Below are 17,778 nucleotides of genomic sequence, written 5' to 3' on the forward strand. Positions count from 1 at the left end.
TCCTGTTTCAGCCTTGTCCCCTTAAATCTCAAGGTCTCTTCCCAGTGAGGAGAACAAAAGTTAAAGAAGTCACGGCTTTTGTGTTTCCCTAAAGGTTAACTCTAGTGTGCAGGGACAAATTTGACTGGACTAGATGGACCTGGAAACTAGGCTATTTCCCTCTATAAATATCAGGAGACTCCGTCACAAGCAGATGAAATACGCGGGGTTTGCTGACCTGCAGAACAAGGCTGGCATGAGACAGTATGTTTCTACCAGAGAAAAAAGAGAGATGTTTCTCCCTTTATGTCTCCTTTTAGAGATAGGAGTACAGGAACGTCTCCTCCCACTTCCAGTCCACACCTTTCAGTGGCCCAGGGCTGTTGCCTACATTAAAAAACTCCAGTTGTCTTAGAACTAGCATCAGGGCAGGAGATCGCCTCTCGAAGCCTTTGCATTGGGGTAGGATGTTGTCTCAGTTAGGGTTTTACTGCTGTGAACAGACACCATGACCAAGGCAAGTCTTACCAAGGACAACATTTAATTGGGTCTGGCTCACCCAGAGGTTGAATCTGTTATCCTCAAAGTGGGAGCATGGCAGCATCCAGGCAGGCATGGTACAGGAGGGGCTAAGAGTTCTACATCTTCATCTGAAGGCTGCTAGCAGAATACTGGCTTCTGGGAAGCTAGGATGAGGGTCTTAAAGCCCATACCCACAGTGACACACTACACCTCCTAATAGTGCCACTCCCTGGACCAAGCATATACAAACCATGACAGAGACTGACTCCCTAAGCATTCAGGAAAAACACCTACCAGAATCAGGAACGTTCAAGAAGGATTCAGAGAAGTGTGGACCATAGGGAAGAATGACTGCTGGGAAGACTAGGTGCACAGTCCCCAGGATAGGTGGCATCACTGACGACCAGTGTAGGCAGTGGAGCAGTTACAAGGTCCTAGCAGTTTCTGCTTACGTGCTTCCCAGCAGGGTTAAACAGATCAATAAGAAATCAAAAGTTGGTAAGCCCGTTACTTCTTAACATGGTCAACAATGGTGTCAGTGGGTGATGCTTTGACACCTTTACAGAAAGCTTTCTATTAGTATTTAGAAATAGCCTGCCGAACAAGATATATCCAAACACCTATTTATTTATTTATTTATTTATTAGATATTTTCTTTATATACATTTCAAATGCTATCCCAAAAGTCCCCTATACCCTCCCCCTGCCCTGCTCCCCAACCCACCCACTCCAACTTCTTGGCCCTGGCGTTCCCCTGTACTGGAGCATATAAAGTTTGTAAGACCAAAGGGCCTCTCTTCCCAGTGATGGACGACTAGGCCATCTTCTGCTACATATGCAGCTAGAGACACAAGCTCTGGGGGTTACTGGTGAGTTCATATTATTGTTCCACCTATAAGGTTACAGACCCCTTCAGCTCCTTGGGTGTTTCCTCTAGCCTCTCCATTGGGGGCTCTGTGTTCCATCATAGAGATGACTGTGAGCATCCACTTCTATATTTGCCAGGCACTGGCATAGCCTCATATGAGATAGCTATAACAGGATCCCTTCAGCAAAATCTTTCTGGCATATGCAATAGCAAACACCCATTTCTTGTACCTCTGAAATCCTTCAGCAGCTGCGAACACTAACACTCCCCGAAGCTAACCACTACCCTGAGCATCTGAGTTGAGAGTTCTCTTCTTTTATGGCTTTCCCCATGTCTATGTTTCCCCGAGTCTGTTTATCCAACCTTCACATGTCTCAGAATCACCCAGAGAAGTTATTAAATACAGACTGCTGGGCTCCAGCCCAGAGGTTCTGCTTCTACTGAATCGGGTTTGGAATGATGTTGCCGATCTGCCACTAATAGCTCCTCTGGGTCGTGGTGACCCCTTGGTCTGTACACTCAGAGTGCACCAGATTTTAGCTTTTGCCTCTTTATACGTAGTAGTACTATATGCATCCTGCATCCTTCTGTGACTTGCTTTCTTTTTTTTTTTTTTTTTTTTTTTTTGTGAATGCCAAAATTCAACTCTGTAGTTGGGCTAGTGATGGGCTATTCATTTTCCATTTACATAGTTTTTCCTCTCTCATTGATTTCCACCCACTGAGGTAATCAGGGAAGAGGCAGAGAAATAGGAAGCAGTTTGTGTAAGACATCAGCAGTCCACACCTATCCAACACGCAGCATTGGTGCCCCCTGGTGCACAGTGAGGGAATTGCTGTAGCCCTTGGAAAGAAAGGTCTTGCTGCTGATACTTACAGTGTGACCTACTGCAGAAGTCCAGATTTAAGGCTTACCATCCATTGTAATGCCTGTCATAGCCCTCTTGTGTAAAACCACTCCAAAGGTCTTATAACACAGACTTACACTAGTTAAATAGGACTCGTGGAGACGGAAGAGGATGTAACAAATGTGACTCGAGTTGAATATCCCTAATGTGAAAATCCAATTTCTGAAACCCTTTTCAAATGCACACTGTTTTGAGCATTAACGTGATACTGGAAGGGAGAAATCTCCTGTGATGGGTCATGGTCAAAAGGCAGGCACACTAAGAATTCTATGTAGAATGCCCCTTATATTAGACATATAAAATATATAAGACACAATGAAGGATTTTCACCATTTTTAGACAGAGTATTGCATGGCCCGAGCTGGCTTTGAACTTGCTATGTAGCCAACAATGACTTTGAACTCCTACCTCCCTGTCCTCCAACCTCCTAGTGCTGGGATAGTGGCAATTACAGAACACCCAGTCTTTTCCCTCTGCTGAGTATAGAACTCAGGTTTTTATGCATGCTAGGCAAGCACTCTACCGACTAGGCTACATCTCTAGATTCTGACCCCCAGGTATACCTGGCAAATGATGCTACTCCTGTATTGCTTATAATGAGGCTTATAACCTTGTCATTGGATACATTGAATTATGAAGGACCAGAAATTTTTAAAAATCATGAGAGAAATTTGTCCTTTTTAAGTCCTCTCAACATTCACACGTTGCATTCATCTTTATATATTTTTATGTGTATTTTTTTAAACAACTTTAAGAAGCTTGCCCAAGATCAAGGCTGAGTCTGTTTAAGCCTCATAGGAAGACACATCAGATTTTCATTTCGTGTTGCTACTCCCTAGGATTGAAACACAGGTAGTTCCTGTCTGTGGCATTTACCTAGCCACTGAATATGCTCCCCTATGGGTATCCGAACCTTCCTCAAGGCCAGGTTCCCGTTAGTGTTTCCTGAACTCCTGAAAGCACCTTCTCTTCATATGAGTAGTTGTAGATGCTTTAAAAGGATACACTATGAAGGCCATCTCTGCTTTGTTGAACTTGAATGCTGACTTGGACTTGTGTGTATGCCCAGCAGTCAACTGTACTTATGCTTTTGTTGTGCAGGGGATTCCCAAAGAAGTCCAGTAGAACTGCTAGAATTGCCTCTGATGAGGAGATTCAAGGCACAAAGGATGCTGTCATCCAAGACCTGGAACGGAAGCTTCGCTTCAAGGAGGACCTTCTGAACAATGGCCAACCGGTACTGATGGAACAGGGGCTTAACTGGTACTGATGGAACAGGGGCTAGCCAAACGGTACTAATGGAACAGGGGCTTAACCGGTACTGATGGAATAGGGGCTTAACCGGTACTGATAGAACAGGGCCTTAGACTTGGAGCCCCAGCCCCGCCAGCCAGATCGCCTCTGGTTCACTCTGGCTCACGTTCATAAGACTTGTCCATGAGACTCTATCATTATCTCTGAATCCCAGCATCCCTCTTAGTGAGTAGGAGAGACACGGAAGTACTGATGGCAGCAACTAGGGCTGACACCACCACAAATGATAAACAGTGCTATGAAGGACCCACAGAGAGTGGCTCCCTGGGAGGAAATAGGAAGGTACTCTGGGACAGCTGGTACCCAGAAGCAGTGAAGTGAAATGAAAGGCTTCCATGCAGGATAACCTGGGCTAGAAAAACCCACTGCTGCGGCTGAGTCCTATTCTCCTTCACTGAGTAGACGCTGCTCCCACACCTGGCAGTAATGTCTGTCCCACTGTCTTGCTCCAAGTTTTAAAGCAATACTACCACACTTGACAACAGAAATTACTTATGCCTTAAGGCCATAGGCTTTGACTGTGACCATCCATCTGATGGGAAACAGATGGTTCATCCCTACTTAAATTTTCCATAGCTGAGTTTGTTTGCCTGCTTAATCTTTTTGTATCATCTCAGAGGTTTTAAAGGGCTGGGAAAGGCCAGCAAATTAGGTATCCTAAACATAGGAGATGAGTCTTTTCTGGCTTTCTCATGAAATACCAGAAAAATAAGCTTGCTTAAAATCATCTCAGATGCCATTTCAGAACAGAAATTGCTCTAGGTTTGTGGGACTTTTTTTTTTCATCGTGATACTAGTGATTAAGAGCTCTTAATCTTAAGGAGGATGAAGCTTCTAGCAGGCTTTGTGATGCTTGTTTCACTGGGTCCTGGGGCTCTGCAAAAGAGGGAAGTATGTGACCTCCACCCCTCACCAGTGATTGCATGCATGCTGGAAGCGTTCCCTGGTTCTGTCAACAAAAGCTGTTGGAAGATTAAAACAGATGCTTAGGGGGATTTTTTTTAGCCAGGTGAGGGCATCTCTCCAACTCCTCCCCAACACAAACCATTTTTTTTATTTAAGTATTCCTTATGGATGAGGGTTCTCTTGGGTTAAAAGTAAGACCTGTATAAGGTACAACTCATATATGTATATATTATCTATCTGTTTAGCAATACGTAAACATTCATAGTAACTTCATTTGATAGTTTAGAACAAGAAAACTGAATTTCCTTTTTTTAAAAAAAGGGAATCTCAAATGAGTTGTTCATATCATTCCATAATATTCTGTTACTTATTTTGGCTTCTATAGATAAGAGCTTGTATTTCCACATATCACAATGACATCAAAACCAAACTGGGAAGTGAGATTGGCTTCTGGGGGAAGCTAGGGCATCTTGGGGAAGGAGTAGGTATGCAGTCGCTATTTCTGCCTATGCAGAACCGGTCTTCCACTGATGGTGATAAAATTCTCCACCAGAACATAAGGAAGACTTTGTCAGAGAGCAATGATAAAAGCAATAAGAGCCCATTTGAAAACTGAACTCCCTCATCTTAATAGACTTGATAAAATCACTTTGCATAGTTGTACTGGACCAAATCACTCCCTGAAGCATTGGGACACCCTCTTCTTGTCCCCTGCCATTCCTTTAGCAAATGAAATAATTTCAACCTTAGGGCTATTTGGCATTTGATCTGTTTCACTTCCCAGTTTCAGCTGGGACGAGAACCAGCAATTACTGGAAACTGTAAATTCATCCAACATATTTTTCTGATTAGAGAATGTTGAACAGTGTTTGTGTTGACATTCAGAAGTTTTGAAGGGTCATATGAAATAATGCTTGTACTTTTTATATTTTATGGTTTCTACCCTCCTAATTATTCCTTATTTCTAACTGGTCCCTTGTTGGAAAAGGCCCCTAAAGAGATTTGTGAATTCTCAAAGTTCCTCCAGATTCATAATTCTAAGGCACATAGGACCAACAGTCAAGTGCAAGAATGATATTAGCAGACAACAAAGCTGCTGCCATGTTCCACATAGGACTGGTCCAGCAGAATCACCGGCCAACTGCTAGAGGCAGCCACTGTGTGCTCTTCCTCCTAGTGGGCAAGCAGTGCACATCTGCAAACTGAGGATGCTGGATGCTGGCTTGGCACAGACTTGCCCTTCCTTACTTCAGCCGTGTGTAGTCATTCTGTGTGGATTGTGTTTGCTTCACGTTGCTTACACTGCAACGGAGGCAGTGCGCTCACATTGATGGAGCATATTCTGTGTGTCATGTGTGGTGGTAACTGACTGGCAGGATTGTTTCTGCCCACAACACCTGCTTTTCCTCTCAGGGCTCCTTTTGCTGCCCTTTTGAGTACCTTTCTTTCTGTCACTGGCTGGGGCCAACATGGATGTTCGGAAGCCTGTGACAGCCCATGAAAGAACATCTCCTTTAAGCCGCCTTCTGCTATCTTGAAAGCATCTTTTTGTTCTGGTTTGGTTTGGTTTGGTTTTGTTTCAATGTTTTGTTTTTTTCTAAAGATAAGGAGGACACAGCTATCCTATGTGGTCTTAGCCTTGTCACTGATCATTCATATGGATCTGTGTCATATCGGGTGGTAGCTGCCAGGATCAGTTATCTCATCTCCCAATATTGGATTTAAATTACACGGAATAGAAGCAGAGGAGAAAACAAAGCCAGGGAAAGCAGCAGACTCTTTTGGATGTAGCTATGAAGCTGAAGGGAGACTAGTCACAGAAAAATGTCCAACCCTATTTTATATTTTTATTCCCTTTCCATAAGCAATGCGTGATTGTGAGTTCCCCCTAAGTTTGTATTTCTGTGACTTATTCTGTACAGAGGCTAACCTATGAGGAAAGAATGGCTCGCCGCCTGCTTGGTGCCGACAGCGCAAACGTCTTCAACATCCAGGAGCCAGAGGAAACGGCAGCCAATCAGGTACGGCATTGCTCCTAACTTCCTGAGAAATAAGCATGGCTCTGCCCACCTTCCCCGCCTCTGTTTTTGGGATCCATTGTGTGGCAAGTAGCAGGCAAGTCATAGAAAAGCAAGATTGCCGTCCTGTCAACTTCATAGGTTTTACTCACTGGACACATGCTGACATTGCTGAGTGATTGATTAGTCGACCCTCTCAGTGAACTAATTGGCATTATTGATACTGATCTGGTATCGATTGGTGTGTTTTCCTTTCCAGTATCTTTGTGCTTTTCCAACTGTCCTATGCTCTAATGAAAAATGGTTTGCATGGAAAACCCTTTCACCCTTTCTCTTTGAAGTAAGCGAATCAGTGCCTCCATAATGTTCTCAAAGTCAGTCAAAACTAGAAAGGGGAGCCTCTGCCCTCTTTCACATAGGTGATCATAAACCACTAACCGACAGAGATCCAAGGGGCTATCTTACAACCCCGCAGCTACCAAAAAAGGACATGTGTAGAGCTTCTCTGTGGTTCCATTTCTCCCAATTGGAGTTGGAAGATAGAGGTCTCACAAGAAAACCAAATGAACAGAAGAGGCCCCACAAAGCTTTAAAGCAGGCCTAAAGATTCATGGGAAGTCTTCGCCCTTCTCCTGACCTTGAGAACAGGCTTCCTTCAGTCTGGAAATGTCACTGTGCTCAGGCAACATTTGCCACCACACACATTCCTTCAAAGGAACCTTGAAACCCTGCTGCGTATTCCAGATGGTCTCATGTCTTGTTTTCTGCCATTACAGGACGCTGGGGCTCCTCGGGCTTCTGTAGGGGGTCCTCTGGATGGTCAAAAGGTTAAACTCTACCCTTCCTCTGTCCAGTCTCCCACTGTACTGACCTTCTGTGCTTCCTTTTGTGTCTGTGTGTCTGTTTCTACTGCTGTATGGTAATTATATATACTGTGGCTGGTATCAATATTTCATGTGGTATCAGATGAACTTATTTCTTATCATTTATCTACAAACTTGACTTGAGTTCTAGCATAGGTAAATGCACTAAACTGAAAGGCATGAGAAGGTTTTCATTCATTAGACACCCTTCTGGGAGCGGGCTGATCCATTTGACAGTGATGAAATTAAACAAAACAGTGTATACGATTTCATAATTTTATTCAGACCGTTGTATTCCTTACCTCAAACCAGTAAACTATTTTCAGGAACAGTAACTTTTTAAAGAAAAAAAAAAGCATAATTAAAATAGTCTCTGAAGCAAGCAGGACAGTGCACACCTGTAATCCCAGCATTCACAAAGCTGAAGTGGCAATATGGCTAAACTGAAGGTCAGACTAGGCTACATAGCAAGACCCTGTCTCAAAACAGAACAGCACAAACATCACCTACTTACTATGACCCTGGGAATATGCCTGGGAATATCTTGTGCTCATGATAATTTGCAGGCAGGAAGCTTCAGGCTCCACCCTAAACACTGACATGTAATGTTAGAGCCTTGCTGTTGCTTCTGTGTGTGAGTGAAGTGTGCTAGCAATCTTGCTTTGGCTTAAGAGGTGGGCTGCCGATCTAGTGGGGGGGGGGGCATATGCAATATGTGTATTGTGTAATGTAAAAGGAGAAAAACGTGGTGCTGACTTCCCCTTGTTCATTTGAGAAAATTCTGTGCACTGAAGTTGCTCACCCAGGCACAGATAGCCTTCAGGAGGGACGTAGCACCCGCATGGCTTTTACCTACGGTGTCTGCTTTTTAGGAGTGTAGAGTAGATAGCCTTCCCTTCGTATTTTCAACTGTTCCTCTCCACCCCTTCCAAGAAAAGTAGTCGGTGTTTGCTTGTTTATTTATTTGTGTGGCTTTTGTTTGTTTGTTTTATTTTGAGAATAGGACTTTAAGGTGATTTTAAATATCACACAAACTCAACTCCAGAGGCTTTCTGCTAGCCTATGAAATTGTATTGAGCCCAGATCATGATTCACTGAAAAAACAAAAACAAAAAACAAAACAACAACAACAAAAAAAAAAACCCGCACCCCTCCCCCCACCTTCCTGCGTTCCCCTCCCCCCACCCTCCCTTGGTCTGTAAGCAAGGGAGGCGTGTCTCAGGAGATGCTGACTTGGACCTCTGTGTCTGGCCCAGGAGTACAAAGTCTCTAGCTGCGAGCAGAGGCTCATTAGCGAGATTGAGTACCGGCTGGAGCGCTCCCCTGTGGATGAGTCGGGAGACGAGGTGCAGGACCCGGATGTGCCTGTGGAGAACGCGACAGCTCCCTTCTTTGAGATGAAGCTGAAACACTACAAGATCTTTGAGGGGATGCCGGTGACTTTCACGTGTCGAGTGGCTGGAAATCCAAAGCCGAAGGTAAGCAAAAAAAAAAAAAAAATTATTATTAAGGACTGATATAAGGAAAAAAAAGCAATGGAGGAGGGAGAATTCCTCTAGTTGCACTTTTGTTTCATCAGAAATAATCAAATCACTAGAAATGTATGGCTAGGAGAGATCATGCGTTATAATTTAATTTTAGAGCCAAAAGTTAATCTAATTCTGGTGATTACTGCATAATACAGTTTTCATATCTTGGATCTGACTTCAAAAAAAAAAATGGAGTTAGAAAGCCAGGTGCAGTGGATCACACCCTTAATCTCAGCACTCGGGAGCAAAGGCAGACAGATCTCTGTGAGGTCGAGGCCAGCCTCATCTACATAGTGAATTTTGAGGCAGCCAGGGGTTCATAGTGAAACCCTGCCTCAAGCGAAAAAGGGGGAGTTAGAAAAACTATGGCAGTAAGAGTCTAATATTCAGGACTAAATGTGTTCAGTCTTTTCCCAATGGGAGGAAATGGACGGAAGGTTTTTCATTAATATTTAGGTGAACACACTCAGCAATGAGTTCTATCGTGCTCATTCCTTCCCTGTGTTCTCCCCCCTCCAGCTGGTTCTGTCTCCTAGCTAGACACCCTTTTGCTTTAATATTACACCTGTCCCATTACCTTATAAAACTTGGAACTTTAGAAAAAGGTTTCCTGTTTTCTGGGGAGACATTTGACAGAGCACACAAGGCGGTCAGAGGACAACCTATGGGAGTCACTTCTCTCCTGCCACGTAGGTTCTAAAGATGGAAGGCACCCTCGCCCTAGCCCTTTCAGATTCAAATGTTTTGGAGTTGGATTAGAATGTCAGTTTGTGTTCTCAAATTTCATGTATATCTATTTTAAAGGAGAAATTATTTTAAAACATAAGGGGTTAAAGTAGGCTTCTGTCAACAGTCAGTCAGCTCCCCCCACCCCCCTTTTGGTTACAAGAAGAAAATGACAATGGGAATCCATGTGGTTTTGAAAGGGAATCCTAACCAGCAGCATTTACTGCTCTTTTAGAGGACCTGGGTTTGCCTCTCAGCACCCTCGTCACGTGGCTCACAGCCCAACTCCAGCTCCAAGAGACCTGATGCCTGGTTCCAGCCTCTACAAGTTCGCACACACGCACGCAGCACACACAACTTTTAAAGACTAAAATGAAGTTGAATTTTGCTGTTCCTGCTTGCATTGCTCACAATTCAGCCTCCTGTGGAGATGCTGGTTTGCCAAGTTTTTCACAGTGCCCTCTGCAGACTGGGCACTGTTATAGCAGCTGACCGGGAAGAGTGCACTCTCAGTCTGCCTCCTTGTTTCCTTCCACAGATCTATTGGTTTAAAGATGGGAAGCAGATTTCTCCGAAGACCGATCACTACACCATTCAGAGAGACCTTGATGGGACCTGCTCTCTCCACACCACGGCCTCTACCCTAGACGACGATGGGAACTACACCATCATGGCTGCCAACCCTCAGGTGAAAACAGACGGAGGCTGGGCTCTGGTGGTGTTTGGGTTGCCAGCCTTTGATTAGGCACAGGAACTGCTTAATTAAAAGGCGAAGTTGTACTTTTTTTTTTAACCTATAAAACTGTTTTCCACATCTTGTATCCACCTCTCTCTCGATGATAGAAACTTTCTTTGCTTTGCAAGCATTTATTCCATCACGAATTCCTATAGGAAGGATCCTGGCACACCCATGCATTCCTTACGCAAATGCTTTCAAGAGTCTCCCATGTGATCTCTTATTAGGGTTATGGAGTTAGAGCGGAGGGTGGACACAGTTTAGAGACAGAAAACAACCTATAAAAGAATAAACTGTAAATTTTCAATAGAGTTAAGTGCAAGAAGATAAAGAAGGGGAACAAGGCGCAGACCAAGTGGGGACATGGACATACAAACTGTTTAAAGAGAAATGCATGTAAAACGCTAATGGAAGTCTGAGTCCAGAATTTAAGTCATCAGTAGACTTCCCCGCCGACAGCGCCTATGCACAGATTTGGGATTTGTTTGTATCACAATGGTTTTCTTATGGAGCATGGAGCAGAACTTGCCTTTCTGTCTTTCTTTCTCTCTCTCTTTCTCTTTTTCTTTCTTTATTTCTTTTTTCTTTCTCTCTCTTTCACTCTCTCTTTTTCTCTTTCTCCCTCTTTCTTTCTTTCTTCCTTTCTTGTTTTTGGTATATCTCCTTGACTATTGACAAAGTTCAACAGTCAGTTTTCTGACCGCTTGAAAACAAATGCTGGAGAACTCAACAAAACCCCGAATCTTCTGTTGGGTTCTCTATTTCACTTCTCTAGGAAGGTTGGCAGTATTTATGGGGTATCGGCGCTTCTGAGTACTTGCCAGGACTGGTTCCTGCAATGAATTTCAATGCATTTTCCTAGCATGTTTGAAATTGTCAGTCGAATAAGCTGTGTTATAGAACAGAGGAATGCAGATCTAAAACTGAAACTGAGTCTGCTCCTAGTCCTCTTCCAAATTCTGCCTGTGCATGGGAAATCTCTAAACACAGAGCTTAAGATACCAGCCAGCCTCAAGGGTCGCTGTGTCTGCTTACAGAAACTGTTATTGACAAACTGTAGTGCAGTCACTAGTTAGAGAGAGACCACTAAAGACTGGATCAGTACACACTGCACACCTATATCAGATTACCTCGTAAATACATATGCTTCCCATTTTTCAGTTGAAAAATACAATCTTACACAAATCCTGTATATAAGCCATGCCCTCCCATTCCTCCATATTGTAAACAAAGGAAAGGAATGAGGGAATGGAAGCAGAAGACACAGCACAGATGGTGTCTTAGAGGAGTGGGGACTGCATTCTAGCACCCAGCAGCCTGAGCACGTGCCGGCTCTGCCATTCATTGCCTATGGCCTTCAGTAACCAGTTCACCTCCTTACTCCCTCCTATAGAAAGCAAAAATGATAACGTGGATGTATACAGTACATGTAAGCAGCACTTGGCTTACTTGACATGTAGTGTTCCTTCTGCGAATGCTAGTGCTTGCCATTGTTCCAATTTATAGACACAAACTCCCCATAATAAGACTGCAGTTGACACTTCGCAGAGCTTATGAGACCAAGATGTCAATAGCAGTATGAGGGGTCCACTCCATATTACTGCTGGAGAGCGAGCAAGTCGATTGGGCTGGAATTTGTAAGAAAGTTGCTGCTGTGTGGTCTTCCGACCTCCTGCTGTTCCTTTATCAGCCCCATTGGAAGACGTGGGGCATCACACGAATGCACACACGCAGCTGTACCACAACCACCACAGCTGTGAGCTAGAGACAGGACCACACCCACAACACAGCTGAGGCTGCCGGCCACACATGAACTGGAAAGCCTCTCTGCTCTCAGCAAACCCACAGCCAAGAGACAATTGGAAAGAACAATTACTGCCCTCACCCTAAGCCCCTGCACCTCTGCCTTATCAACCCCCATGATCAGCCTCTTTAGTGCTCACCCACTACCCTCTGGAATTGAAAAAATGGAGATGGTAGAAGACGACTAGATGACGTCAGCAAACCAACATCCCAACCCTCCCACTCCTCCCATGATTTTAGTGAAGGGTGATTACGATGAAGGTTCTGGGTCAACCATGAGGAGCAAATTACTCAAAGAGCCTGCAGTGTTTTCATCAGGAGACAGACAGACCCAGGACTCACAAACCAGGGGAAGCTGAGAGGTGGAACCCATACCCCACCTGCACAAGAGGCCAAGGTTCAGTCACCCAGGACAGTAAAAGGGGGTGGGGCCTCATGAAAGAAGTCTGAGTTCCTAAATGGACACTTCCGGTTTTGGTGATGTGTCTCTTCAATGTTGCTGGAAGAGGACTGGGCAATAAGTGATGTTTTCACAGGCGTTCCTATCCCAAGTTTCTGATCATGTTGCCTGGTTGGTTTTAAGTTCGAAAGTAAACACGTTTTTATTCATTCCGAGTTGCCAAGAGCAGGTGTGTCCCTGTCCAGTTATTCCAGCTCGACTTTGTGTATCATGTATAGACAAGGGGCTTCATTTTCCTACACATTAACAAAACATGGCATTGAAACCAGAACAAGTGACAGGCCATTTTTCTACCTACACTTTGACAGACCTGATCTGTGGCTATAGATACGTGGTGTTAAAAATAATTCCCCAGCCTCAGCCTTACAATATCTGGTATTGCATATTGAACTCGTCATGTTCTTGTAACTTGTGACTTTTAGAGATTTAAAATAAGAATGTCCTAGGTAGACATGGATCCAAAATCAACATGAAAATCTAACTCCCTCAAGAAGCACTCATCCTCTGAAGCATGAAGTATTGCAGGCAGAACCCTGCAGCCAGCCCTCTACTGCCCCATGCTCCTTAGCTTCCTCGGGGTTTCTGTGTGCTTGTTTTTCTAATTTTGAAAGCATTTTGGGGTTAAAGTGGAGATAGCTCATACTCTGTAGCCTACATGATGTGAAATGACCAAGAGGAGGATGAAGGGATCAGAATGGAAAAATTAGTTCAGTAACATGACACAGCAGCCAGGACTTTCCTGAGCCATGGAAAATAATTACAGAAAGCAGGCAGGGAAGGAGCTAAGAACCAAAGACAGAGGGAGATAGTATTATTCAGCAGGATGCTTTAAAACAGTGGAAAACTTGGATGAATCTTTGGGGAATAAGAAACAAGCTAGATATTGTTAGCTACCTCTAAATTTTACTTAGGATAGAACACGGCTCTAAACCCACGCCAACTGGGCCATGTGTACTACTCCGTGTGTATGGCCCAGGCAGTTCATCAGAAACCAGAGCATCTTACAGCTTAGCATGATTGTACAGCACGACCCCAGACATTGCCAATTCGGAGATCACAGAAACAGTTTGTTTCAGACCTAATCCCATCTTTAAGACACAGCTGAATCTAAACACAAGTGTTTTGCTGTGTTTTGTTATGTTGCTAAGTTACCGTAGGCTGCATTTAAGTTGGGAAGGCTGTTTTGCAGTTTGATGTTTCCTCCAATTGCGTGATGTACACAAGTGCGGCAAGCTTTTACAAAGGCTCGTGTGCCACGAGTTAAGCTCATAAACTATGAAACATAAATGTTATTTTCATATCATGTAAATAATTGGCTTCGCGTGATGAGGCATCAAATAACCTCTACGAGCTGGATGTTCACACAGAATCATTTCAATATTTCAAACTTCTTGCTTGTACTGTAACTTTAAACTTGGTGGATTTTTCTTTTCCCCACCTGAAATAGATGTAACACAGAGCTGAGTTAACTACAGAAAATTGCTGTGTTAGTTTTGTTTATGTTACCATCTGGTCATAGTCTAGGTCTTACTTAGCCATTCACTTGCATTATAATATTCGAGCAGATGGAGATCTGAAAGTTAAAACCAAGTACAATACTGTGTACTTGCGAATGATGGTGACGACGTCTGTGGTTGGTTGGATCATCCAGAAGATTAAAATTTCTCGGTGCCGATTCTGCATGAGCAGCCTCTTAGTAAGATGTCCAGACTCATGCCTGAACTGTCTTGTGATGTGCACAAGGCAGCATCTTCAAAATGGCTTCCCTGGATTCTAGGTTTGTTTTTCAAAGGAAGAAGTTAAAAGTATGTAACTTCTTAGTTTAGATGCTTTCTAAAGAGTTCCTGTATTAGTTAGCAACATACTACATTTTTTTCATTAAATTATTTGCTGGTTGTGTGTGTGTGTGTGTGTGAGAGAGAGAGAGAGAGAGAGAGCACTTGCCACCATGTGTGCATGGAGCTCTGGGGACGGCTTGTAGGAATCAGTTTCTCCTCCTAGAGTGTAAGTCATTACAATATAGTGCGAACCTAGTAATTCCAGGTTCGTCTCTGGTCTGCATTACACCCTATGTGTCCACCTCTTCTGAGTGGCTGCATCCCTAAGGAAGTCATGATGGAGAAGACTGAAGAACTAGGTTACCGGAGTCCTGCCCTTCATTAAACCCCACGCTGGGTTTCCTTCTATGATATCTATCCTACCTTGTTTCTTCTGATGCAGCCTGTTCCTGCCTAATCTCAGCTGGAGCCCGAGTCTTCAGCACACTGCTACATTGCCTGTCTATATTGGCATCTTGTTACACCAGTTTCTCATTCATCCCAGGCCAGAAGTCACAAAGCCTAATTATTGATGCCACTTCTGCATCTCATGGTCCCTCTCTTGATGTTTCTGTTTGGACAGCACTGTACGTTAGAAGTAGATCTGCTTGTTCTGAGAAGTGGGGGAGGAACTCATTGATGTCGCTACCTATGAATAATAGTGATGAGAAAAGCCAAAACCAACTCCAGAGTAACATCTGGTGACTTATTCTTGTCATCTGGGTCCCCTATGGATTGTATGTGTCTACCTACAACTTATCAAGTCTACAGTTGGCAAACTTAAGAGATAAATACAACTTTTGATTAGCTAAGCCTTTATCATGTGACTCACATATTCTGGGCATTCGGTAGCTTTTAAAGTGTGCACGTGTTTATTTTCAGAGACTACAATGACATACTGTCACGGCGCTCACCTCATCCCATGCACACCTCTGACAGAACGCTCACTTTCATCATGCAGGCATCCCTTAGTACATGGCTTCGACAAAGCAATAACACTAAATGTTGAGTGTATTACTAAGAAGACCTGAGAGAGAACTAAAATTATTTAATTCTGATCTTAGAATTAGTCACAACAAGCAGATGTTTACTTTGCAATTTGGCTTCCTGTGTTCGGAAAGCCCTTATGTTGCAGATTAATGAGGGGTGTCATTTTGAATGTCATCCTAGATAAAACCATCTCTTGTCACCTGAATCCTTTTAGCAAATATTTTTACTGAGGTGCTTGGGTTTGGTCACTAGTGGTACATGACTGTGAAATAATGTCTTAGAGAGAATAAGATACAAGATTTGCTAGTGTGTGGTGGCTAACACGTTTGCTTAATGTCTTCTGATATCTCTGACAGGGTCGTGTCAGTTGTACAGGAAGGCTAATGGTACAGGCTGTCAACCAAAGAGGCCGCAGTCCCCGCTCTCCCTCAGGCCATCCTCATGCCAGAAGGTATTTCACATGCTCCATCTTGGGGGGACCCTAGGGGTTGCTTCTTATCCATTTATTTCTATGAACCCATTGCTACAGCAATCACAGGATGACAATGGACACAGACTTGAAGTGGAGCCTCCTTATTTTGACTCTTGGCATTTTACAACTAGGAGGGAACAAATACTTGCCAATATGTGTCCAAACAATTCAGCTATACAACCACTAGTTATTAAGGAGGAGACAATTTATAAAATATAAGAAAGTCAAGATTCACGGCCTTTACCTGGCTCATGAACAGAAAAACACTACCAAATGGAACATGAATGTCCAAATCAAGCCTAAACCACCAGCCGTGTGGGCTGACAGTCATGCACCATTACCGCTAGTCTTAAAATCAGCCAGATTTGGTGAGAGCACACGTTACACCACCTTGTTGGAGACAGCACAGTGAGAGTGTAAGACTTATGGGTAAGATTTGTCATGAGACCCCAAGTGCTCTAGCAAATATCTATACCCCAGGCCTATGAGGGATGCTGAAATGGAGATAGCAGGCAGGTGCTGGATGCCACTTCTTAATAATATATTTGAATGTTAAAAGAAATATGATAAGGCAGCCAGCCAGTCAACCTGTCATGCTTAGCTGTATTACAGACACAGCATCCCAAAATAGCACTATGTGTAAATTCTGGGCCCTGAGTGCAGACACCTTTGGTGGAGAGATAAGCAGAAAAAGTAGGCGGGCATCAAACAAGTGGAGCCAGAATCACCCAGTGACTACCACAGAGCACTTGATTCTGACAAGGACTGAGCATGTGCAGTTGATGACCAGTACCCACTGTCGCAGTGCCAGCTCCTGGGAGCCTAGAACTCTATCTGTGGCTATAAAGACACGTTAGTATTATGTCCGTCACTCTGTGTCCTTCTTTTCTACTTCTGTCCAATAAGTAGACTACACCTAAACTTCTCCACATGTCAGTGGCCTCACAAGGCCCGCTGTCATATATCATATATTATATGTGATACATTATATGAAACAACCGATCATTGTTAGCCTGACATAACTGAACAGCACCGAGGACTGAACCTAGGGCCTCATGCCTCTGGGGCAAGCGCTCTTCCACGGAGCCTCAGCCCCACCCTCAGCTTTTAAACTTAATCTTCTTAATGGTTTCTGACAATTTGTTCCCAACATCTAGCTCGGTTCTCACGTCTCCACTGCCATTACTTTCAGTTCCATTGCTCTGGTAAGAAGCTACACGAAGTCTGAGTGATTTGCACCACTTTCTTAAAGCAGAAAATAAGGCCTTTAGGCATACAAACTAATGAAAAATTAAAAGTGCCTAAGAATGTAATTTGTTTTTCTGGGGAACATGAAAGGGAATTTTGATGAGAAATACATTATATTTTTAGAAAGTAAGACATTATAATTAGCTACAAAAGTAAAGTCATGGTAAAAAGTTAATATTTATTGGGAAAGAATCAGTAAAAAAAATTGAGCAAAAGCTACTGTTACTTCTAACATATCCTAGCATAAGCTTTAAACATGTCTACTTAGAGCCGGGCAGTGGTGGTGCATTCCTTTAATCCCAGCACTTGGGAGGCAGAGACAGGCGGATTTCTGAGTTCGAGGCCAGCCTGGTCTACGGAGTGAGTTCCAGGATAGCCAAGGCTACACAGAGAAACCCTGTCTCGAAAAACAAAACAAACAAACAAACAAACAAACAAACAAATGTCTACTTAGGTAAAAATATTTTCAAACATAGTAGCCTCATTCTCCATTTCCATTTGTGGTTCATCTTTAGTAGTCTGCTGACTGGAGACTATGCTATCGATCATACACTTCCAAATGAAACTAGGTTTGCTTGTCTCATTTTTGCTGTGTAAATTTTTGGGAGTGGACTCAGACC

The 17,778-nt window shown here is 43.5% G+C and overlaps 2 protein-coding genes across 4 annotated transcripts in view; one reads left to right on the forward strand and one right to left on the reverse strand.

The window, feature by feature from the left end:
* Positions 1 to 17,778, forward strand: part of Palld (palladin, cytoskeletal associated protein) — a 406,494-nt gene that overhangs the window by 376,940 nt on the left and 11,776 nt on the right. For all 3 annotated transcript variants that reach the window (XM_021170928.3, XM_085843945.1, XM_085843946.1), the window contains 6 exons: positions 3,378 to 3,513; positions 6,419 to 6,517; positions 7,291 to 7,341; positions 8,634 to 8,855; positions 10,171 to 10,320; positions 15,795 to 15,889. In XM_021170928.3, the coding sequence (XP_021026587.1) occupies positions 3,378 to 3,513; positions 6,419 to 6,517; positions 7,291 to 7,341; positions 8,634 to 8,855; positions 10,171 to 10,320; positions 15,795 to 15,889 (753 nt within the window). The remainder of the gene's footprint in view (positions 1 to 3,377; positions 3,514 to 6,418; positions 6,518 to 7,290; positions 7,342 to 8,633; positions 8,856 to 10,170; positions 10,321 to 15,794; positions 15,890 to 17,778) is intronic.
* The window catches only part of Cbr4 (carbonyl reductase 4), a 52,510-nt gene continuing 43,450 nt past the window's right edge, over positions 8,719 to 17,778 (reverse strand). The window contains exon 6 of the mRNA XM_021170934.3: positions 8,719 to 8,835. Within this exon, the coding sequence (XP_021026593.1) occupies positions 8,821 to 8,835 (15 nt within the window). The 3' untranslated portion in view covers positions 8,719 to 8,820. The remainder of the gene's footprint in view (positions 8,836 to 17,778) is intronic.

This window comes from Mus caroli, unplaced genomic scaffold (genome assembly GCF_978045245.1).
Source record: "Mus caroli unplaced genomic scaffold, Mus_caroli_1 scaffold_10, whole genome shotgun sequence".
Lineage (NCBI taxonomy): Eukaryota > Metazoa > Chordata > Mammalia > Rodentia > Muridae > Mus > Mus caroli.